At 41.8% G+C, this 26,443-nt stretch overlaps 1 protein-coding gene across 1 annotated transcript in view; it reads right to left on the reverse strand.

Moving 5' to 3' along the window:
* Positions 1–468: 468 nt before the first annotated feature.
* The window catches only part of LOC123770539 (uncharacterized), a 30,830-nt gene continuing 4,855 nt past the window's right edge, over positions 469–26,443 (reverse strand). Inside the window, exons 2-4 of the mRNA XM_045762548.2 lie at positions 14,693–17,351; positions 1,356–1,565; positions 469–948 (exon numbers count right to left, since the gene is read on the reverse strand). Coding sequence (XP_045618504.2) covers positions 809–948; positions 1,356–1,565; positions 14,693–17,282 — 2,940 coding nt within the window. The 5' untranslated portion in view covers positions 17,283–17,351 and the 3' untranslated portion in view covers positions 469–808. The remainder of the gene's footprint in view (positions 949–1,355; positions 1,566–14,692; positions 17,352–26,443) is intronic.

Here is a 26,443-nt window from a genome sequence, read left to right on the forward strand (position 1 = left end):
TGTACATAAAATTAATATTTAAACATGAACAAAATATTTATTTAATAAATAAAAGGGAAACTAGTGTAAAAAAAAGGCAGAACTAGTTATATTAAATAAAGAAATACTTTTACCATTCTTTGGTTAAAGGTTGCTCATATGTGTCTGTTGAACCACACATGACACATATTTTTACCAACAACCTGATGAAACTTTGTTGAACGTTTCCAATACGTTTTGTGCTTGCTGGGCGGTGGCCTCAGCCCGGAGGCCTCAACCCAGACATCAGCCCAGAGGCCTCAGCCCGGAGGCCTCAGCTCAGAGACATCAGCCCGGAGGCATCAGTCCGGAGGCATCAGCCCAGAGGCATAACCCCTGAGGCATAACCCCGGAGGCATCATCCCAGAGGCATGAGCCCAGAGGCCTCAGCCATACTACATATATGAATATTATTGTAAAGGAAAGTTAATGTATATTATTCAAAAAATATTAAATATTACTTTTTTATTCATTATACTAATCACAATACACAGCATCACCGATAGAAAAGGACAACTACACAACACTATGTATAATAATAATCAATTGATAAATCTGTGAATAAAGATTAAAACATTCCACTTCGTATATATGCTAACAGAAACGGGTTGTTTGATCTTCTTATGACTTCATAGTCTTCCCGGCATGGTGCCTTCTTGTGATAATTACTTACATGCTTTCCACGTCCTAGAAGATATAGAGCTCGGAGAGGACATGCGAGGTGGCCACTTTCCACATCCTAGAAGATATAGAGGTCGGAGAGGCCATGCGAGGTGCCACTTTCCACGTCCTAGTAGATATAGAGCTGGGAGAGACCATGCTTGGTGGCCAGCTCCTGGGTGCTACCTGGTTCACAGTACATGTTGAAGTTGTCGCCAGCGGTGACTCTCCTCTCGAGAAGTTCCAATATCAGCTCCTCAATACCTTCGCCTGCAAGCATCAAGTTACTGTGAAACCCACACCTGATTACGACATGTAAATAAGTAAGTCAAACAACTAATATCAGGGAATATATTAACGAATATTAACAACCATTTTGCTGAGATGAACATTGCTTCTGGTTAGGTTAACTGTAGAAGCCTTGTTGCTTGCATTAATTCTAACTGTATTGTGTTAAGAAGTGATCTGGGATACTCATGAAGCTCAATAATGAGAATATATAATATTCGATGAGTAATATTGTGTATTGGTCAACGGTAATGTTGGGTAAACTCTGTCTTGGATTACATCAGATGCACTGCAACAATGTATGATAATACAGTGATAAAGATATTTGAAGCCAAACGAGAGTGCCTGGAGTTCTGAGTGTTTCCATAATACACTGAAATTATACGTACTAGTAAGATGAGTGCCGATGAACGTCAGGTCATTATAGTGCCCATCTCTGGATTGAGGACAAAGTTGACTTATAATGTCACAGCATCGTTCGAGGTCAGGGTCATCATCTGTGAGGTCACAGTGGATGGTCAGATGAAGCAGATCGCCTTCGTATGGGAGAGAAGACAGGGCGGCCACATCCATGTTCCTCGGAGCTTCCAGAATAATACCTGTAGGCATAATATCATTCATTCACTGCCCAATGTTGTGAACCCCATGTAGCCTAATGATAAAGGTTCTGCCCTAAAGTGGGAGTTTAGGAAAGGAAAGCCCTAAAGTTTTTCGCCAGGTTCTATAGAGGATCCAGATGAACGATTTAAGACAAGTAACCTCCGTTGGATATTACAGAAGAGGAATTAAGGCGTATATGAGCAACTTTATGGGAACAGGATGAGATGTCGACAGAATGTGATGTGCCGTGTTCAAAGATGACGTCATCACTGGAAGCGTGACGTGTGCAGAGCACTTGCGACGTCACTTGCCAGTGTGGAGGTCAAAAGGAAACCACGCACTTCGTTGCTCCAGAGGAAAGAGGATATTGGGATGTTTAGGAACAGAACCTGGGCGAATCTTCGAGGTAAACCAGCGTTGTGAGCAGTGGGATGACAACTTGTGGTGTGCGTGTCGTATAGTGGTGACGAGAAGGGTGACCTGAAGCCTGTGGGGGTGGTAGTTCCCTGGTGGTCCATCGTGGTTGGCCTAAAGAAAAGGCCTGTGTATCCTTAAAGGGAATCTGTCGGCAGGTGAACCGAGTTGGTACCTGTGTGTTGATCCCACACTCAAGTCAAGACTTAGAGAAATCGACATTGTCAGTCATACGAAGAATTTGTCGACGATCTGCAAGAGGTGAACTCCAGGCGCCATTTTGACGTGGGTAAGCAAGCGTCGTTACTCCTGCAATTTGCAGCAAGAGCACATTAATTACCGTAATTTGCTTAGTGCAGAGAGGATAAGTGCCCAGTGAGGATAAATGCAGAGAGGATAAGTGATCTTATATTGATGTTTAGAAGTACAAATTAGCTATGCATCAAGTGATAATGTGAGTATATAAGAAAGTTAAGATCAAATAGCATGATGGAGGCGAGCCATCTTTGCTCAGTTGATGGTGAGCAGGTGACAACAGGTGGTTTCTGAGCCGATTTCTCATCACAGTGACGTTAAGCCCCTTCTCCGTAATTTGACACGTTTTCGGGTGATTCTCCAGTGAGTGGTTTGACTTAGTGCAGAGTCAGAAGTTGCAGCACGACGAGGTGTCTGCTCTGCTGGTGTCCTGGTTTTTGAGGTGCTTCTTTATTTATTTATCGGAGGCTCCCTGATAAGTTGATGGCCTTTATATCAAGCTAATGAGTTTCTAGAACAGAATGTGAAGGCAATAATATGAATCCACTATCCTTATTTGGTGAGTTTCTAGGACAAGATAAGAAGGTAAAACGATACAGCTACTTTTTAATTTAAGAATTTATAGGACTGCAATTAAGAAGATAAAGAGAGCTTTAGCAACACGTGTCAAGCCCTGGAAAATTTGTAATGTTATTTGGAGAGTTTTTTGTTAATTATTTCCTTTATAAGAAATGCAGAAAACACTGATGCCTGCTTCATTTTTTCTAACCCTTGCAGCTTATTAGAGATCACTTTGAAGCCACGAGCCAACCAGCTCACAGAGATATCGCTGTACAGATTTCCCAAAAAATCTTTAATGAAATCATTTAATGATTTCAAGAAATCGGTTGTAAACTTTAGAGAAAGTTTACAACATTTATGTATGTGGTAAGCGAGTGAGGAGGGAGGTACTTCTAGTCTTGCAGAGAAAGTAAAAGGGAGGAAGTTCCAATACTCGTGAATGTGAAAGTAAGAAAATACTGCTTTCTCCTTCATACGTGGAAAAGAGGATGTATTTTAGTTATTTATGTGATGAGCGGTATGTTATGGAACTGGTTATTCATGTACTGAATGTGAGTTTAAGAGGGTACTGTTATTCATGTTGATGAGAGAGCATAAGTAAAGTTATTAGCAAGGTTAACGTGAGACAATAAGTACTGGTATTCATGAGGTGAACGTGAGACAATAAGTACTGGTATTCATGAGGTGAACGTGAGACAAGAAGTACTGGTATTCATGAGGTGAACATGAGACAAAAAGTACTGGTATTCATGAGGTGAACATGAGACAAAAAGTACTGGTATTCATGAGGTGAACATGAGACAAAAAGTACTGGTATTCATGAGGTGAACGTGAGAAGCATTGACTGTTATGTAGTGAATGCGACGGTTAGAGAGTGCTATTATTCTTTTGTTGAACAAATGAGAGAGGAAGTACCGAAATTCATATAGCCAATGTCTGTGGGACTTATGTGTATGTGACTTATACTCATGTGGGGACTGTGGAAGATTGTTGATACTTATACTTATGGGGGGACTGTGGGAGATAGTATATATATATATATATATATATATATATATATATATATATATATATATATATATATATATATATATATATATGTCGTACCTAGTAGCCAGAACGCACTTCTCAGCCTACTATGCAAGACCCAATTTGCCTAATAAGCCAAGTTTTCATGAATTAATTGGTTTTCGACTACCTAACCTACCTAACCTAACCTAACCTAACTTTTTCGGCTACCTAACCTATAAAGATAGGTTAGGTTAGGTTAGGTAGGGTTGGTTAGGTTCGGTCATATATCTACGTTAATTTTAACTCCAATAAAAAAATTTTACCTCATACATAATGAAATGGGTTGTTTTATCATTTCATAAGAAAAAAATTAGAAAAAAATATATTAATTCAGGAAAACTTGGCTTATTAGGCAAATCGGGCCTTGAATAGTAGGCCAAAAAGTGAGTTCTGGCTACTAGGTACGACATATATATATATATATATATATATATATATATATATATATATATATATATATATATATATATATATATATATATATATATATATATATATATATATATATATATATATATATATATATATATATATATATCGTTTTATATATAGAGTTTTCAGTTGTCAGTTATATATATATATATATATATATATATATATATATATATATATATATATATATATATATATATATATATATATATATATATATATATATATATATATATATATATCTTCTAGTCTTGCAGAGAAGTATATATATATATATACATATACTTCTCTGCAAGAAATATGTATATATATATATATATATATATATATATATATATATATATATATATATATATATATATATATATATATATATATATATATATATGTCGTACCTAGTAGCCAGAGCGGACTTCTCAGCCTAATATGCAAAGCCGGATTTGCCTAATAAGCCAAGTTTTCCTGAATTAATATATTTTCTCAATTTTTTTTCTTATGAAATGATAAAGCTACCAATTTCAGAATGTATGAGGACAATTTTATTTTATTGGAGTTAAAATTAACGTAGATATATGACCGAACCTAACCGACCCTACCTAACCTAACCTAACCTATCTCCATAGGTTAGGTTTGGTTAGGTAGCCGAAAAAGTTAGGTTAGGTTAGGTTAGGTAGTCGAAAAAACAATAATTCATGAAAACTTGGCTTATTAGGCAAATCGGGCCTTGCATAGTAGGCTGAGAAGTGCGTTCTGGCTACTAGGTACGACATATATATATATATATATATATATATATATATATATATATATATATATATATATATATATATATATATATATATATATATATATATATATATATATATATATATATATATATATATATATATATATATATATATTGTGACGATAATCTCCTTCAAGAGATTGAGCCTGCTCTTCCCTTCATAATTACGTCGTCACAATTATATAATACGACTATGGAAGAAATGTCCAACAACGACAACAACACCAGCAAGGCTTGCCAGGGTGAGCAAAACGTATGCAGCCAGCCACCTGTTCGAACTCCAACCACCAAACTACCCGTTGATCGCTACGGCTCCGCTGATTGGTCGCCGGTCTGGCTGCACCTGCCTCGCCCCCCCCCCAATACTACCTGATGTCTGGGGTCGCCCCAACATCAGTCCTCAGAATGTTCAGTGCTTTCGTGGCCAGCACTCCTCCCAGCTAGACGTTAGCGTGTACTGAGAGAGGTGGTGGCTTTAAGCCAATATTCCAGCACCTCCCACTAACTTTTGTATTGCACTTGTTATTTTGCCTTAACGTAACTTTTCATTGTGTCATTTAAGTATTCTTATTATTTTGATTGATTGATTTTATTATAAGAATTTGTTTGTGCATTATTTTCATGTTTTGATTTATTTAACGTAATTAAAATTTCATTGTTAAAGTTTTACTTGTGTTTGGTGTGTCTTCTCCTTACCTTACCACAGACGAAGTTCCAGTTTTTCTATTTTTTTTATAACTATGTGACGAGGCCATACCCCTAGCCTTAAACAGCCGAACACCAACGCGTTACCGTCACAAGTTATATGGGGCCCTGTCCTAGGAGCTTCACTCAGGTACTGGTGCCAAGTGGTAATTGATGGTAAGCGTATTTAACTTTGTTAACGTAGCTTTACTATTTTTCATTCAATTTCATTTTTATAAGGTGCGGTGTATTGTGCATTACGAGAGTAACATATAGTGAAGGTGAGACAACTTTGGATTACGTGGTGACTGTAGGCCTCAGTCATACTCTTAATTGGTCATCTCTCCCTCCTTGTTATTACTCGTATTTACCATCTATGTCCCTTGAATATTTCTCATTCTGACAGATCATCATATTGGTACCCTGGTACTGTGGTCTGCCCCGGGTCAAGAGTACCCAATCTTCTGCAATCTGACTGTAGGAGGACAAAGAGGGCCATAGTTCCTCTAGCTCGAACTTTAGTTGCTGAATTGGGACCTCAGCAGCAGTTCTCGTCACCAGTTGACACCTCGCACCCCTACACGTCAGTCAGAGATGATGATACATACAACGGTAGGGAATTAGCTTATTTTTTCAGAGCACAAAAGTTCGCTAATTCTGTAAGTATCATATTAAATTCAGTAGGAAAAACTTGCTTTATGTCCTATAGAGACTCGGCAAGGTATGCCTACATCCTTGGACTACCAATTTTACTTTTGAAGCATTTAACTGTTTCATTTGTTTTCGAAACTCTGTTTCATTTGTTAGTAGGATTTTCTTGCCCTTATTCTCTTACATGAGTACCGGGTACAAGATTTCCTGCGCCCTTGATTTAATTTAATCATTTAATATCTTTCACTTAACGTTAATTGTTAAAGATCACACAGGATAGGTGCCAGTTGCCACGTTGTCCTGTTTCTGACATTTCATTATTGAACATTCGTGTACCTTTATTTGCTAATTTCACCATGTTTCGTCTCCAAACTTTCCGTGCAAATCCAGCAGATGAAATAGGGACTTTAAGTCGTGCCAAGAGGACTGAATTACAAACTCTTGCACATGAGTATCAACTAGAAGTTCCCTACCAAGCCAACAAAAATGACCTACACAACCTGTTGCTGGATTACTATTTAGAGCAAGGTAAGATAGACTCTGAAACTCATGAAACTTACTATATTGCAGATAAAACTGACTTGGCAACGATGAAACTTAAACTAGAGCTGGCTAAGATTGAACGTGAGCAGCAAAGGGAAGCCCGCGAACAACAAGAACGAGCGGCTGCCATAAGGAGGGAAGAACAAGAACGAGAAATCACCCTCAGAGAACGCGAAGCTGCTTTGAGGAGAGAAGAACACGAACGAGGACTCGCCCTCCAAGAACGTGAGGTTGCACTACTCCGTGAACGTGAACGCTTACAGCTTGAAACCAAACAACGCGAGTTGGAAATACAACGCGAACATGACAAGCAACAAGCGACTCTGGCTCTTGAGTGTCGTCAACGGGAATACACGTTGGAAACTTCACACCTCGCTCAACGCCAGCAAGCTACTGCCAATCTTCCCGTCAGTTTTAATATATCACATGCAAGTAAGTTAATGCCATCCTTTGTAGAAGCAGAAGTTGATGTGTTCTTTACCACCTTTGAAACCCTTGCTAATCAACTCAGTTGGCCTGTCGACCAATGGGCCACACTTCTCAGAGTCCATCTTACAGGTAGAGCTGCAGTCACACTCAGTACTTTGGCGTCTGAGAATGACTACTACACTCTGAAACAAGCAGTGTTAGACGCCTACCTACTTTCCACAGAAAGTTATAGAAGGAAATTCCGTGACCACCTGAAGGCAAGTACCACTACCTTCCTCGAGTTTGCTAACACGAAACGGAGGTATTTCATGAAATGGCTGGAAGCAGCACATGTCTCTACTTTTGCAGAACTCGTCAACCTGATGCTTGTTGAAGAATTCTTGAGACGTGTGCCACCTCCTGTCCGCCTCTACTTAGCAGATAAAGAAGAAACCGACTACCTGAAGTGTGCTAAGTCGGCTGACACTTACAGCCTCATCCACCGGCTGACACCTGAACCATCCTCCAGTAAGAAGTCGTGGTACAGTTACGAGAAGGTGAGCCCCGATCAAGCTGGTTCACAACTGTACTGCAAGTATTGTAGACTCTATGGACATACCATAGACAAGTGTGGTAAGTCTCAATACAAGGGAACCACTGACCAACAACGACCCAAACCAACTCCTCCTAAGTCCGGTAAGCCTGTGATGAATGTTGGTGTTGATGTTAATGATCTTTCTCTTTTCAGTAACCACCTGTATACTGGAACTGTCTCTGCCAACGGTTCAAATCCGGAGGGACGTTTCAAATTGAAGATCTTGAGGGACACAGCGGCTCTACAATCGATCATCTTGAAGTCGGCTGTGCCCAACATCGTCTACACCGGAGAAACCGTCTTCATCACTGACCTCACTGCTACCACTCCATACCCTCTCGCCAGAGTCCACCTGGATTGTCCCTACGTGAACGGGGAAGTCCAAGTCGCCGTCAGGGAAAAGCCTTTTCCCATGCCTGGAGTGCAACTTCTCCTAGGCAACGACTTGGCAGAAGACCTGCAACCGACCAACCTGATCGTCATGGACAAACCCCAGGTGTGTAACTCTGTGCCAATAAATCCTATTCTTGAGTATGTTCCAGCAGAGGTTCAAGAGAGTGATGAAGCTTCTCCTCCGGTTCTCGTGACCACCCGTGCACAAGCCGCACGTCCACAGCCAGCTGACTCTACTGCTACCGCTGTCCCTCAAGACCCTCAGAAACTACCCCCGCATCTGACCAAGTTGGAGTTCCGTAAGTTGCAGAGGGAAGATCTTACTTTAACACCATTGTTTTTCCAGGCTGAGACTCGACCCGACAGTATTCCTGGGTTCTTCCTAGAGAACGACTTGCTCTACCGCAGATATAGACCCAGTAAACTGAAGGAGGAGGACGATTGGGCCAACACCGAACAACTTGTGATTCCCACCAGCCTGCGGCCCACTATTCTACACCTGGCCCATGGAGCATTCTCCCACTACGGCTTCAACAAGACTTACCATGGGATTCGTCAAGACTACTACTGGCCAGGTATGGTAAATAACGTCAAACAGTACGTAAAACAGTGTCATACATGTCAGATGGCAGGCAAACCGAACGTCTCCATTCCCAGAGCACCACTGATTCCCATACAGGTGCCTGCGGAACCTTTCCACAGACTCATAATAGACTGTGTTGGTCCTTTACCTCGGACCAGTTCAGGTAACGCCTACATCCTAACCATCCTGTGTCCTACCACCAGATTTCCCATAGCAGTTCCAGTGAAGAACATCACGGCTGCTACGGTTATCAAACATCTATTGAAGATCTTCACTCAATACGGATTTCCCAGGGAGATTCAAAGTGACTGTGGCACCAACTTCACCAGTGATCTCTTCAAAAGGACACTGGAGGAGTTCAACATCAAACAGGTATTGTCCAGCCCCTATCATCCTGCTTCACAGGGTTCTCTTGAACGTAGTCATCAGACCATCAAAGCACTCTTGAAAAAGTTTTGTAGTGAAACCTCAAAGGATTGGGATAAGCAGATTGACCTAATAATGTGTATTTTCAGAAGTCTCCCCAATGAGTCCCTAGGAGTATCTCCTTATGAGATGCTCAACGGCCGTAAGTGCCGTACTCCCCTTAAGGCTTTCAAAGACTCTCTCAGAGATGCCACCTTCAGTGAGCATCAGAATGTGCCCCAGTTTCTTCAAAACCTTCAACACATTCTAGAGAGAGTCCACCGCTTTGCCCATGATAATCTATTGAAAGCCCAGGTGAGAATGAAGACTCATTACGACCAGACCAGCAAAGTAAGAAAATTCAAGCCGGGAGACTTCGTCCTTGCTTATTTTCCTATCCCAGGTTCACCTTTACAAAACAGATTTTCAGGACCCTACTGCGTCAAAGAGTGCAAAAGCAACAACACATACGTCATAGAGACTCCAGATAGGCGGCGGAAGACCCAGCTGTGCCACGTCAACCTCCTGAAGCAATATAATGGTACTCCTCCCACTGTCTTGACTAACTATTCCACATTCACAGAACCCTACATCCACAGTGAGACCATCCCGGCTTCTTCTCCCGAAAGCACTGACAAGGAGTCGGCGCTTTCTAATTCCAAAATCCTTAATGATCTTCCCAAATGCTTTCAGGATAATAATCGTGCTCCTTTGCCCTCTTCTAATTCCACTCTCACCTCGTCAGATAAGCCCTTCATCCTCCATGTCGACGCCAATGGTACCGACGATGGTGGTGTCGTGATGCAGCAACGAGGCGAGAAGAATACACCTGTCAGCAACTACTGCTACAAGGAACGACGGAACAATTGGCAAGGAGCTACTCTTCCTCATCCTGAAGCTTCAGCACTTCACTCCACACCTGAAAAGTGCTCGGTCCACCATCAATACGGACCACACCACCCTACACCTCCTGCAGCACGCCCACTTCTCATCTCAACGTCTTCTACTATGGGCTTGCTACCTGCAGAAATTCAACCTGGAGACACGCTATACCAAGAGTCTGACAACATCTTAGCCCATGATCTCTCCAGAGTTTATGAAGTAGAAGCCACTCCATCCATTACTCCACCACATAACGACGTACTTCTTCCAGAACCGCAGGCTTCGGGGGAGAGTTGTGACGATAATCTCCTTCAAGAGATTGAGCCTGCTCTTCCCTTCATAATTACGTCGTCACAATTATATAATACGACTATGGAAGAAATGTCCAACAACGACAACAACACCAGCAAGGCTTGCCAGGGTGAGCAAAACGTATGCAGCCAGCCACCTGTTCGAACTCCAACCACCAAACTACCCGTTGATCGCTACGGCTCCGCTGATTGGTCGCCGGTCTGGCTGCACCTGCCTCGCCCCCCCCCAATACTACCTGATGTCTGGGGTCGCCCCAACATCAGTCCTCAGAATGTTCAGTGCTTTCGTGGCCAGCACTCCTCCCAGCTAGACGTTAGCGTGTACTGAGAGAGGTGGTGGCTTTAAGCCAATATTCCAGCACCTCCCACTAACTTTTGTATTGCACTTGTTATTTTGCCTTAACGTAACTTTTCATTGTGTCATTTAAGTATTCTTATTATTTTGATTGATTGATTTTATTATAAGAATTTGTTTGTGCATTATTTTCATGTTTTGATTTATTTAACGTAATTAAAATTTCATTGTTAAAGTTTTACTTGTGTTTGGTGTGTCTTCTCCTTACCTTACCACAGACGAAGTTCCAGTTTTTCTATTTTTTTTATAACTATGTGACGAGGCCATACCCCTAGCCTTAAACAGCCGAACACCAACGCGTTACCGTCACAATATATATATATATAATATATATAGGGAAGGGAGTACCACCTCTGGCTGGGAGAAGGGGGGACCCATAGCCTCGGAGGAAACCACACATATCGCTTTGGAGGGAATGTAGGTCCCCTCCAATACAGTTTCTCTGTGCTTTTCTCCTACCACCCCCTTCCCTTTTTTTTTCCTTTATTGTGTATTTAAAGGTTACAAAACATACAAGACAAATGCCTAAAGGTTATGGATCTCTTGAAGCTCCTCCACTTCTGGACAGGAACCGAGGACGCAGCAAGCATTTCCCCTCTGGATCGCCACACTGAGACGCTGAAACAAAAAACTGGAAGCCCTTGGGTCTCTGGTGACGTCAATGAGCTTGGAACCCAAATCCTTGAGAAATCCGAAGGCACTCTTGCCCCAGGGGCCATGCTTCTCAGACGCTATGGGAACAAAGAGGTATTGACCTTCCAGTCGCCTGTACTTGAGTGATTTAGCTGTTTCCCCTGTGGTTGGCAGCCCCACCTGCTTGATCAGCTCCGAAGTGTACATAGGTGTCAGCCAGGGTGGATACACATGTGTAGTCCCACACCAACTGTCTACCCTCCTTCTATGAGTATATGGTGATGCCATCAGCGCGAAGTGCGGGGAAATCCGGGCTTTGGACCCCTAGGATGCGAGGTTCTCTCTCCGCTGGGCACCTCGCTTAGACGAGGCTTCTCTTGATGATGTCATTGATCTCGTTGTGTCTTGCATGCCAGCCCTTTGTGCTTCCGCAATGCAACCCATGCAGTCCGTATTGGTCTGCTTCCACCCTGTTGCAAATACACTTGTATTCAGTGTGAATTGGGGCACCAAGGCGGAGGGCCACTGCTACACGAAGGGATTCTGGATCTAGGTGCGTGCCCATTGCTAACATGGGTACTGCCAGGAGGAAGTCTCCTGCATGGGGGGCACGCACTGCTCTGAGGCGGGGTTTCTCCTTGTCTGATGTTGCGGCGCTGAGCATGGCATCAGCTACTTTTTCCACTAGAGGGTGGTCCCAGCCGGACATATATATTAAAAATATATGAATGGAAATGTTCGTTTGTTTAAAATCGCCAATCTCCTAAAGTTCTTCATCAATTGCCTTGAAAGTTTCACACCACGTTCCATTCGCATCGGAGTGAGTTTTTATATAAATAATATATAGATGTCATGTCTGTTATGGGAAAAAACATGTTTTTTTTTAAGCTATATTTTCAGAGTGTTTTTCATGCGAGGGGAAATCTTCGAGACCTCTTTATCGATTGCTTTGAAAATTTCACACAACATTGCATTCGAATAGGTGAGTGTTTTTTTATACCTACTATATACATGCCTCACCTGTGACAAGAAATAACATCCTTTTCTGAAAAACTGCGCCATCTGTAGAACGTAAGAGCAACACACGCTGTAATCTCTGAAAGTTCTTCACCGTTTGCTTTGAAATTGTGACACAACGTTCCATTTGAATACATGTATATTTTTATATACCTACTATTTAGATGCCCCACCTATGACAGGTAAAAACATGTTTTTTTTTTTTAAACAGTGCCATCTGTGTCACGTAAGAGCAATGCACGATATATAAAATATGTTACGATTCGTTTCTAATGTTCCCTATTGCATTGATAAATAGAATTTTCATACATTTTGATTCATTTTCATTTTGATTTAATTATTTTGTGTGACGTAACAACTGTAACCTGAAATAGGCCCTTTGCAGTTACTTCCATTCTTCTGCTCTCATGTATCCAATTAATACCCATTGTTCTGTGTTCTGTCTTGTGTTTGTCAAAAGTTTATTCACCTCATCCAAAACTGTTGCAACATATCACCTCATCCAAGTGCGAGTATATAAGATCGATAAGTTATTTAGTGTTAGCATAAGTAAAACTCTGTTTAGTGTTTTGAGATTACAGTTGCGTGTGTAAACTAAAGTCTTTGAAAATGTAATAAGTTATTACGAAATGCGTTCAAGCGTCGTGTCAGTTTAGAAAAAAAATAAATTTTGGAGAATTGATTTTTTAATTACCATCGACAGTAAAAAGAAACATTAGAAAAATTGAGAAAATTCCTGTTAGAATTATTTTATCTTACTTTTTCGGTCATATTTAACTAATATATATATATATATATATATATATATATATATATATATATATATATATATATATATATATATATATATATATATATATATATATATATGTCGTACCTAGTAGCCAGAACTCACTTCTCAGCCTACTATGCAAGGCCCGATTTGCCTAATAAGCCAAGTTTTCCTGAATTAATATATTTCCTCTAATTTTTTTCTTATGAAATGATAAAGCTATCAATTTTATTATGTATGAGGTCAATTTTTTTTTATTGGAGTTAAAATTAACGTAGATATATTACCAAACCAAACCAACCCTACCTAACCTAACCTAACCTATCTTTATAGGTTAGGTTAGGTTAGGTAGCAGAAAAAGTTAGGTTAGGTTAGGTTAGGTAGGTTAGGTAGACGAAAAACAATTAATTCATGAAAACTTGGCTTTTTAGGCAAATCGGGCCTTGCATAATAGGCTGAGAAGTGCGTTCTGGCTACTAGGTACGACATATATATATATATATATATATATATATATATATATATATATATATATATATATATATATATATATATATATATGTATGTATAAATATATATATATATATATATATATATATACAAATATATATATACATATATATATATATATATATATATATATATATATATATATATATATATATATATATATATATATATATATATATATATATATATATATATATATATATATATATATATAGTTAAATATGACCGAAAAAGTAAGATTAATAATTGTGAACGTTGTGTGGTGAGGGATACATGTAATTAACATATGAGTTAGAAAACAGTGTTATCCATATCATGAACATAAGAGTGAGGAAGAATGGGTATTGGTAAGAGTGAGATTCAGAGTTCTGTCATTATTGTAGGGAACATTAAAGTGAGGATGTACCGGTATTCATGTGATGAACGTGATGTTCACGCAGTACTGTCATTCAGGACGAATGACAGTGTGAGATTGGTGAAGTATTGTTATTCATGTGATTATTGTGATGGAAAGGGTGTAGTTTTTTGTGAACAATAGGGATACGAAGGACTTTTGTTCATGTTTATATCAAATATATCACAAGGTATATATTGAACGAGAGAGAGAGAGAGACTGGAAGTATAGAAAGTGCCTTGAACCTTGCTGGGCAGCATTTTTTGCATAATATTATATGCAGTAATGAAAAATTTAAAATCTATTTAATCATGAAATTTTGCATTACTTTTGGTGACTATTTCAACTAAAATGTACTGGACATAAATTTATAAACAATATTTTTAGACTGTCTGGTATATAATCTTCTGTTATTGTCATTAACACTTATAAAATTAAATAAACAAACAAAGAAACACATAAATACTTACCGAGGTCCTCCAAGAGATAGAGGTGGGGCAAGTGTGTGATGAGGGCGCGCAGCTGGGGTAGTGAGAGTGTGAGTGTCAGTTGTGTGAGAGTGTCAGGCAGGCGGGGTATGGCTCCCTCAGACAAGTGACCCTCAAACTTGTCTAGGCTACACTTACTGCCAGGAGCTGTCAGGATCTCCAAACACATGTCTGAGAGACCGTCAGTTCTGTCATAATAGTCGATAGATTCATCAACAGATACCGTTATATCCATGTTTGCCAATAGTGACATAACAAGCTGGAGCTGGCTTGGTTGTTCTCTACCCGAGATGCCCAGTAAGATGCTATCAGGGATTACCTCCTCAAGCACAAGTGGCAGGACAGCATAAGACTCAACACCATATACCTCCCAGTGCTCTTGTTCAGGTAATCTCTCCAACACTGCTTTAATGACGTCTTCATTCCTGAGGGACTCAAATATATGTCTCAACAGCCCATTGACGTCCCTTTGGAAGTTCACAAGACTAATGACCTGCTCAGTTACGCGAGAGGAAAACCTGTGTGTCGGGTTACGAGTACACAACACACCGGTGGTACTGAGTAAGATGTTCTGGTAACGGTTTTCATTAAGTACCTCAACTTGCATGTTTTCTTCTCCTTGCAGCAGTACATCCCGCACAAGGCTGGCGCTCAAGTCTTCCTCTGACACGCTATATGGTGCTCGCTCCTCACCACCTTCCTCTGCCGTCAGTAATTGTGTAACCAGGGCCTTGCTAGCACAGTGTTCCTGGTACCTGGAGTGAAAATAGCCAAACATCAAGACTATCTCAGTACCTCGACATGAACTGGTTCTTGTAAAATAGGTGGACAAGACTTCCTCCTGTGGTAGCTCAAGAGAGTCACACTTGATCCTAATCTCATCTACTGTTGCCTGCAAAAGATCAAATTCTTTTCTGTTGATAGCCTTTAAACTGACCTCTTCAAAGAAAAACAAAAACTTGTCACATTTTTCTTTGGAGTTGGTCACATGTTGGACTTCGAGTCTGGATATTAACTTGTTGGTTATAAACTGGTGAATCGCCTCGTAGACTTCGGTGACTGTGGTGAGTTTGTTGAATTCTTCTGGAGCCTCGACGCACAGCAGCGCCAACAATATCAAGGTTGGTGGATTATTGAGGTACTCACCCCGGAGGTCTCCCAGTTGCTCCAACCGCTGTATAAACCTTTCACTGATGGCTCTTTGTTGGTTCTCCTCAACCACCAACACATTGATGATTCTGTTGGCGTACTCAGAGTGAAGTTCTGTACTGATACCCAAGACCTTGATGTTGCACCGTGTTTTGTTAGTTGGAACGAGCTCTGAGAATTCTTTTTCCCATCCCGATCGTGTAGTTACCACCAATCTCACATCCTTGCCAGGCAGGCCAAACAGCTCCTTCACTAGCTTCTCTGAATGAACGTTCATCTCGTCACAGCCGTCAATCAAGACTAATATGTGTAAGTTTAAGATTATGTTCTTAAATATCTTGAAATCAATTTCTGATTTTTGAAATGTTAGAGATAACAAGATCTTGAGGAGATCATCGAAGGTATTAAGATGTGTATCCCTGCACTGTACATAGAAAACGAGGTCCACAGTGCCCAGGTGACGTATGGCAGCAGGGTCCTCTACCCACTTCTCGAGGATGAGCTTGAGTAAAGTTGTCTTGCTCATATCATCTTCCCCTGTTAGGAGGATACACTGAGGGGCTTTTTCGTACTCTCCTTCGGAACTTAAGAGGTCTTCATGTTTAATGTCCTTGGACGTGTGGGAGGGTCTTGCACCTTTTGTGGGATCTTGAACAAGTTGCAGACTTGTGAAAGTAAGACCTGGACTGTATTTAATGTTGAGGGGAAGCCAGGAAGCGGGAACGATCTGGTACAGCTTTTTATACCCGTCAGTTACCTCTTGTTTACTCATCTCCTTAATCTCTTTTGTTATTTGGGTTTTGTAGTCTTCAATCTCCTGATGGAGCTGATCCAAGTGTGTCATATCTGAGGGATCCAGTGGCTCTCTGACATTTCCTCGGAGTCCATCAATATACTTAATAACATCCTTAATCACATGGTCCACTTCCTGGCTGTCTTTACCGCACCTGACGCCGGCTTCAGCCAACATGTCCCTCAGTAAGTACTTAAACTCTGTAAGCGTTGTCATCAGGTCCTCCTCCGTCATCTTCACGTGTTCAAGGGCCATCGTGTTATAGTGTTGCTTCACTTTGTAGATGAAGTGTTCGAGCGTTGGCCCCGGAGTGGTCCACGTTGCCGCATTAGTCTTGGCCAGACCACACACGCGTTGCAGAAGTTTATATATTAACGTGATATCAAAGGCAGTGACATCTGTGGATTTTTCGAGCTTATCCCGGTGATGAGCGTCGAAGGTCAGCTTGTACTCAGTGTCAGTATACTCGGGGATCTGAGTGAGGTGAGTCTTTACTGGGTGACCTCCCTGGTACAACCAAGCGAACACACTAGCTAGTGCATCTCGTCCGGCCTTAGTTACAGCCAGTTCATACCGCAATCTGTTGAGATCATCCTCTTGGACTACTGGCGGTGGTGTGGAGGCAGACATATTGGTCGTGATGATTTACTCCACACACTTCTGTACTCAAGTGTTAGAACAGCTGTCAGTGGACCCTCTCTGGAATTATGTAATTTGGAAAAATTAAAATGTTGTCCAAGTGGTGCACAAATAAGCAAAATATGAGTTAAATTTACTAAATTATGTCCAACACAGAAAACATTGAAACCTTTCTACTGAATTTAATCAAAATCAAAATTACCAGTCCTAAAACTGTACTGGAAAATTTCATAATATTTGCAATGAATACCATATTTAAAGCATTACACGAACTTTCCGTTTGTGAATTGATTCCTGCGTCCTCTGTTACTACTATAACTCACAGTATTATATATATAATTTTTGTTTTGCGTGAGTAGATTACCTTGCCCCTGTCGCATATATTATTCCTAAAAGAATGAGTACCCATTGGTTTGTTTGTTGACCTACGTAAGACATTTGACACTGTTAACCACAATAATCTTCAGAAACTCCAACACCAAGGCGTCAGAGATCACTCCCCTCAGTACTTGCAATCTTACTTCATTTACAGGCAGCCTGATGTTTCTATAAACGATACTACTTCTTTTTCTCAGCCAATTAACATTGGAGTTCTGCAGAAAAGTATACTAATATACTCTTTCTCATACACATAATCGATCTTCTAAATACCACGCAACACTTAAGCCCATTCTATTTGCTGGGAACACAGCCTTAATTTTCTTCCGCGCTAACCCATTTATTCTAAATGACACAACGAATACTGAACTAAATGAAGTCCATTTGCGGTTGACTGCTAACAAACTCACCCTTAACGTCGATTAGATGTTTTACACATTGTTTGGTAACAAGTCCATCAATCAAATCAACCTAAGAATTAACAATACCAAAATTGCGAGCAGAGTAGAGGGGAAGTTCCTTGTTGTTCAAATTTACAACAAACTAAATTTCTATTTCCGTATACAATATGAGACTAAACAAAATTGTTTCTAAAATAGTATGCATTCTCTTCGAAATCAGATGCTGCATACCTCACCCTGCCCTAGTAACTCTGTTTTATTTACTCATGTATCCATATCTCACTATGATATCAGTGCCTGGGTATCTACCACCCTTAATAACCTCTGACCATCTAATTACTCCACAAAAATCAGCAATTAGGACAATAACAAATTTCAGTCCCAGTCACCATTCTAATCCCTTACTGAAATCTTTGAACATGTTAAATATCAAGTCTCTTCATATATATATATATACTCTTAAGCATTCTCTATATTTAGAACTGAGTGCAATGCCAATCATGACCTTATGAATTTCTTCGAGGGCTGTAATTGAACTCATGGTCACCTCATGAGAAACAAATATCTCCTTGATGTTCCTAGATTGACTCCACCAAAACGAAAATTCTATGCAAATCAAGGGTTGCAAATTTTGGAATGACCTCCCAAATGTGGTTAAAAGCTGTATGTCTCCCAATCCTTTTAAAAGAGAGACTAAGTAATGTGTACTTGAATTAATTATGGCCTTTTTTATTAAGTATCTATAATTAGAGGATATTTTGATATTAAGTATCATCTAATTATTGTATCTCATTTACAAAATTGCTTGTTCATATCCTTTATGATCTTTGTTTCATTCTAAGTGCTGGCCCCATTCAATAAAATTATATATTATACATTATGTTATGCTATGTTCCTATTACAATTAAAATAATATGGTTACATTGCATGTAGAATTTGGTCACATTTTATGAAGAACATGATCACATTTAGTGTTGTATATTGTCACATTAAATGTAGTACAAGGTCACATTTAATGTAGTGCAAGGTCATTAATAATGTTGAACAAAATCACAAATAAAAGTACATGGTGTTACGGTGCCCTCTCCTATCTCTTTCGTTTGCCTGCTTTAAGAGTCATATCAGCTCTCCCTACTGATTCTCTGAGGCTCAGGGAGTCTATTGACATATGTGGCGACCAGACCGGCTGCCGGTTAAAGGAAGGAAGTTACATTATAAGTTGTAAATAACGGGAAATTGGCGCCCTGATATAAAATGAAAGAGTATCCCCTAATGCAGATATGACCTCTTGGAAGGGACACTAGCCGATCGCGGATTGGCCGACTTAGGTCGCGGGCGACCAATCAAGGCCCGCCGTGACGTCACCGAGTGCCCCGGGCGGCGCCAACGTCAGAGTTGACCCGACCTGGGAAACGACAGGACGCGCCTCGGTCTGCTCTCAAGGATTAGAGGCTCTACAAGCCTTTCTTAGTGGATTAGTGCTGGCTATTGCAGCCCATCTCACGTATTGGAGACCCCGCGCTTCTGGGAAGCGAAAAGGAACCAAGTTCATTGAGCGAAAGAGTGCCAAACTTGGAAAATATTCGGCGACGACGCTGGGCAGCGACGCTGGACGTCGGAGGGCCTGGAAACGTGTAGCGGGCAAGCCTAGCTGTGACCGGGTCACATCCACTGAGGGTTTTGGAAGGACGACACCGTGCCTAGGACAAGGAGCAACGCCTTGTGGAAGGGGCGAGTGGGGGAAAAATAGTGATTAGCTCAGCGCCCATCGATGAACCAGGATTGGGGCAGCTGAATCTCAGGGATTGGAACGGCGACGACGCGAAGGCTCCACGACACCTGAGGACCTGTGGAACGTCCTGCATCGTCAAGGATCGACTCAGGAAGCGTGGGAACCTCACACCATCGAGGGACAGGCGTCGTGAGCCAGGAATGTAAGGTAGATCATTTTCCCTCCCATTACCCCTTGTGTGAGTAGGCTAGTTAGGCCACAATATTTACTTATGTATGTGGCAATAGGACATCAATACTTTAATAGTAGAATAGGCTGCAAGGCAGCTTGTGTCCAGGACTGTCAGAGAGGACAGTGTGTATGGATGGCAGGACAGTGAAGAAGAGGCGCCGACGTGGTGAAGAGGCCCTCCTGTGAGAGAGTGTGGGACTCCTGTCTTCCTGCCCAGTTGAAGGAGTGTTGGAGGTCGTGGAAGAAGAGGCTGACGATCTTCAGACTTATTATCCTTATTTTCATATTCATGTATTGCTTGTGTTTGTATGTGTGATCATGTAATTTGCTTCAGTAAATACACACTTTTATCATTGTGTTTAAGTGTGCCTCCATTTATAACGTTTCTCTATGAGCATACACGAAGGTTATCATAGTACCACCTAGGGAACAGTACGTTCTCTATAGAAGTTCTTATTGCCTGGAGTGTGGTAAAGACAGCACAGACTTACATAAAAGTGTACCCTTAGCCCTCCGATCAGTATCAGTGCCTGAATGGTGGCAACTATTAACGTGGTGGCTATAGAGAGGTAAAGCCACACAGACTTCCTGGGAGAGTACCCTGGGCCAATAGTCTAGTAGCAGATCTATGGGAGTAGCAATCTTCTGGCTACAAACAACATATGATACACCCACTGAACTGCATTGCTGGGGTGCAGATATAATAACCCAGCTGGCGACCTTGTTAAGAAGAAGATAGAGAAGACAGGCGGGAAAGGAGTTCCTGCAACCTTTTTGTCTGGCAGGCAAGACTCAGGGAGGTTATAATTATAAGGTAAGCCTGAGTCTTCCTTCACTCCTCCACGGGTCTAGGCCGGAACTGTTAACAGCAGTTTCCCCGTGTTTGACTGAAGGGCTTCCAGGGTGAATCAGTGGCACCCCTTTTGTGGTGGAAGCAAAGACCTGCTGAGGTGGGCATTGTTGGTCCTCTCCTGTGTGACCAAGGAGATCCCGGTGAATCCCGGGAGTCGGAGGGGCTGAGTATTCGGCCTTTTGAGCCCCTAGCAGCCGAGTGCTAGCAGAGCCCCGGCCCACCACCCTCCACGTGCCAATGGTCACATTTAATGTTGTACACGGTCGTTATTAATGTAATATATTGTCACATTTAATGTAGTAAAATGTCATTAATAATGAAGTACAAGGTCATTGTTAATGTTGAACCTGATCACATTTAATGTAGCACAATGTCTCATTGTACTATAGTACGATGTGGTTATAGTACATAGCCACATTTGTCTGCAGTATATAGTGTTATGACTTCATGTAGCCTTGCTGGAATGAGTCTACCCTAGTGAGAGTGATTCTGCCGACCGGACCTGACTGAGAGGTTAGAGAAAAGATGGATATATTAAGTAATTGAGTAAACGTCAGTGAGTAGTCTCGGGATACTAGCAGAAGATGGGCGTTGGTAATAAGCGACATAAAGTGAGATGTCGATACTTTGGGGACGTAAAATGACGCTAACAGGAAGTCGTGACCTTACTTGAGTCGCAACTGTAGTTAGAGGTGGTTGTACTTCGTTGATTCTCTCGGAATTAGGAAGAATATAGTTCCCTGTGTTGGTGCTGGAGTGAAGACTACTTGTCTGCAAGTGTGAGGAAGCTGTTGGGGACATAGAACAACATTTCTCTGTGATTTTGATAATTAGAGGCGGCCCGGAAGTGAGTGCTTGGCCATGCCTTTGTGGAACTCTAATTGTTGTGCCTTCAAGAGGAAGGAAATAAGCAAGCGTTTCTGTGGTAGAGCCTGGTGGGCGACGTTGCGAACTCAAGGCCTGAAGGAAGCCTTGTGAGGCAGTCCTGAAGCATTTTTGTGGGCAGCCTGTGTGGGCGCCATTGTTGACTAGGGCCTGAGCACCCCTACGCTACAAATTCTGCAGTTTGTTTGGGAAAAAGTTTGTCGAGAAACTTCGAGGTCAGAGATGAAGTTAATGGAGCAACTTCGAGGCTGGAGAAGACGTGTATGTGGTAGAGCAGAACTCTATATGGAGGAGTTGATTTCAAACATCGTAGAAGAGCTACACGTGTCTCTGTGGAATCAATGGTAAAGCGTCACTGATGTCGGATTAGGACTTTGTTGTGCAGCAGATTGGGAGAACTGCAGAAGAGCCTTTCCTGATATTTTGGATGTCCTAGAGATCCTCCAAAATTGGTAGTGAGCCTCTCAGAGGCTCTCTATATTCATAGTGAGCCTGTAGGAGCTGAACAGAGGTTCATGGTGGACGCACAGGAATGTATAAGGGGTGTGATTGAATGCTTATTGGCATGTAATACGCAGCGTAAGGTGAGAGATTAATTTCTTCTTTCGTTGGGGGATACTTATGTAATGTTTCTTGTGATTCAAACCCGACCTGAGTTTCATATACTTTTAGGGCTGAGGATATAGTATTGTTGTGACAGGATTTCAGCCTCATTTAGTGAGGGAGTAGTAAGTGGTAAGCCCAGAGTTGGGCAGCCACTTGATATGGACAGTTTGTGATGCCAGGATATGATATTGGAAAGCTACTGAGTTTTAGCAGGTTAGAGTGTTTTATGATAACGTTCTATTTTATATGTTATGTATCATGTACGTTTCCCCTGTATATTAAATGTATATTTCAGCTGACTTTTGCTAGTGTCCTGGTGAAGATTCCCAGAAAGCGAGAGAGAGAGAGAGAGAGAGAGAGAGAGAGAGAGAGAGAGAGAGAGAGAGAGAGAGAGAGAGAGAGAGAGAGAGAGAGAGAGAGAGAGAGAGAGAGAGAGAGAGAGAGAGAGAGAGAGAGAGAGAGAGAGAGAGAAAGAGGGGGGGGGAAGGGGAAGGGTCACGGATGCAGACAGGGTGAAAGGGTAGCAGAAAATACTAATTCACGAAAGGGGGAATTTAGGAGAACATTCCAAACAAGAAGGGTGGGCAGTCAAGGCAGCTTCAGAAGGGTGTGTGCAAAAGACAACGAGACCAGTATTGGAGCCGTACACCTAAATATGTGATGCTGAGCCCCTCTCTAAGATCAAGAAGCGTACAGGGTGATCTCCTAGGTAAATTATAAGCACTCCAGTTTCCATTGTTGGTCGACCGACAGAAGCAGGAGTGTGGCTGTCGAGGTCGGTTGTTTGATCCGTCAGACAGAGGTTGGGGACGTGATCCGCCTGTACACAAGTATCAGTCTGGTGCAACAACCATATCTCTCTTTTGGATGTGTAGATCCCAAAAGTCCCAACCCCTTCAGGGCAGAACAATCTATATAAATAAAAATGGAAATGTTCGTTTGTTCAAAATCGCTAATCTCCGAAAGTTCTTCACCGATTGCTTTGAAATTTTCACACAACGTTCCATTCGCATCCAGCCAGATTTTTATATACATACTATATAGATGTCACGTCTGTGACGGTAAAAAAAAACATGCTTTTTCTGAAAACTGTGTTTTTTATGTGTTTTTCATGCGAGGAAAATCTTCGAAACCTCTTTACCGATTTCTTTAAAATTTTGACACAACGCTGTATTCGAATAGGCACGTCTTTTTATATATCTACTATATATATGCCTCACCTGTGACAGGAAAAAACATGTTTTTTTTTTAAACAGTGCCATCTGTTGGACGTAAGAGCAACACACGCTGTAATCTCCGAAAGTTCTTCACCAATTGCTCTGAAATTTTGACACAGCGTTGCATTCGAATAGGTGCGTGGCTTTATATACCTACTATATAGATACCACCCCTGTGACAGGTAAAAACATGCGTTTTTGAAAAACAGCGCCATCTGTTGCACATAATAGCAAATGCGCACTATAATAAATATGTCACGAATTCCATTTCAATGTTTCCGATTGCATTGATTAATTTGATTTTCACAGATTTCGATTTATTAAATTTTTTATTGAATAATTTTGTGTGACATTGTGTTGGAACTGAGCTGTGTTGTTTATCATACCGTTCATTTCGTAAGTATAAGTATAGATGCCACACCTGTGACAGGTAAAAATATGCTGTTCTTGAAAAACAGCGCCATCTGTTGCATATAAGAGCAACACACATGCTATACTAAATATGTTACAATTCCATTTCAATGATTCTTATTGCATTGATAAATTGAATTATCATAGATTTTGATTTATTTTCATTTTGATTTAATTATTTTTTGTGAATTGCGTTGGAATTGAGCTGTGTTGTTTACCATACCATTCATTTCGTGAGTATAGTTTAATTTTTTTATTTTTTTCATATTTTCATTTCATTTTTTACCTGCTTTTCTTATATTTCAGTGATGGGAACATCAGATCACTTGATGTTCCCAATTTTCTGATGGGAACATCAGATCATTTGGGAAGGCATCGGACGAGGGAGTGGGGAATAGTGGGATGACGAGGGGACAGAAGTGAGAGTTGGTGGGGAGGAAGAGGGGAGAAGGGAGGAGGTAATGGTGGGGAAGGACGAGGGGACAGGGGAGTTTGGGATGGTGGGGACGAGGGAATAGGGGAAAGGAGAATGGTGGGGAGGACAAACAGACAGGGGAGTGGGGCATGGTGGGAGGCAAGAGGGGATGGTGGAGTGATGAATGGTTGGGAGGCCTAGGAGACGAGTGAGCGGGGAATGGTGGGGAGGACTGAGGGACTGGGAAGGTTGCTGTGGTTCAGCAATGCACATGCGTTGGTAGAGGAGCTTGTTGTTGATGTACACAATGATTTTGTCCTGATTGGTAAAGGTATTGGTGTCACATGTTGATTTGTTAGTTCATAGTTCGTGCCTGTTAGGTGTATAATCTTGGGCATAGTATTTTACCAAATCACCTCACCTCAGGCTTGTTCGCATTTGTGTTCCTCACCTGTGCCCCAAAGAATGAGGTGATTTGATGAAATACTATGACCAAGATTACCATCAGAGTGCCGGCAGGATGATGGGGAATTAGCCTCGGCTACCATCATCTTTTGTCCGGTCGTGATGGTCGAGTGGTTAAGGTGTCCTGTACACCAAATGCAGAGGGCTCCTGGCAGTATGGGTTCGAGTCACTTCTGGGGTGTGAGTTTTCAGTTGCATATATGCCTGGGGACCATTCAGGCTTGTTCGCATTTGTGTTCCTCACGTGTGCCCCAAACAATGAGGTGATTTGATAAAATATTATGCCCAAGATTACCATCAGAGTGCCGACAGGATGATGGGGAATTAGTCTCAGACAGAGCCGACATGCTGGAGGAGGCACTACATCTCAGAAAGGAGGGACAGCCCAGGCACTCTCCTTACCCAAGGTTTTGGGGGAACTTCAGGAGTTCAGGAGGAACGAGGACGGGTGGGAACTCTCTCAAGAGTAGTTTACCCAGCGAGATAAACCGGTCCAAGAGTTCAGGGGAACCGGTGAGAAGACCCCAAAGGGGAAAACGCCGGGACTGGACCGAGGAACGCTGCCAGGGAGACGACGATCGGGGGAGCGAGGAGGGCCTAGGGGACAGCGGTTTCTGGGAGCGTTGCCCGAGTGACAGGTGGAGAGTCGCCTCCCAGGAGAGGCAGGTGTATTAATTGTGGCGGGCGCGGACACTTCGCACGCGAGTGCGGTCGCCCCAGGCTACACCGAAAAGTGGCACTGGTCAGAATGGTCGACCGAGAAGCCAAGGATATTTCCCAGGAAGCAGCCCGTAGCAGCTGTCTAACTCCCAGGTACCTATTTACTGCTAGAGTGAATAGGTGCATCAGGGTGAAAGAAACATTTTGCTCATTTGTCTCCCCCTCCACCGGGGATCGAACCTGGAACCTCAGGACTACGAATCCGAAGCGCTGTCCACTCAGCTATCAGGCGCCCATACTCAGCTATAAGGCACCCATCAACTAGGTTTTGGTGTCCCCCCATGGCTGTGAAGCAGCAGCTCATGCAGCCCGAGCCTATATTAAGCACCTCCCAGAAAATAAGGCATTAATTAAATTAGACTTTAAAAATGCCTTCAACCAGGTAAAAAGAGATGTGGTACTGGAAGCAGTTCGAACAAGCTTTCCTTCTCTACTTCCTTTTGTTTCAGCAGGGAACAGTATGTAATCAACACTGTTGTTTGGGGAACATGAAGTTGTTTCCGCAGAAGGTGTTTAGCAGGAAGACCCACTTGCCCCTTTCCTTTTCTGTATGGCAGCTAAACAGGTCACAAGCAAGTTGACCAGCGAACTCAACATCTGGTTCCAGGACGATGGCGCTCTGGCAGGGATACAGGAGTCCCTGCTAAGAGATCAGAGGAAGTGAAATCTAGTGAAATCTAAGAAAGAGGAGTTAGGCCTCATCCTAAACTCATGAAAGTGTGAAATCATCTAATCTAGCCAACCAATCGTAGATGTAGTACGAATCTTATTGCCAGTAGCCCCAGTGATCGCTCCCACGAACAGTGATCTGCTAGGGGCACCTCTGGGCTCGAGCGCC

The sequence above is a fragment of the Procambarus clarkii genome, chromosome 46 (genome assembly GCF_040958095.1).
Source record: "Procambarus clarkii isolate CNS0578487 chromosome 46, FALCON_Pclarkii_2.0, whole genome shotgun sequence".
NCBI classification, from domain to species: Eukaryota; Metazoa; Arthropoda; class Malacostraca; order Decapoda; family Cambaridae; genus Procambarus; species Procambarus clarkii.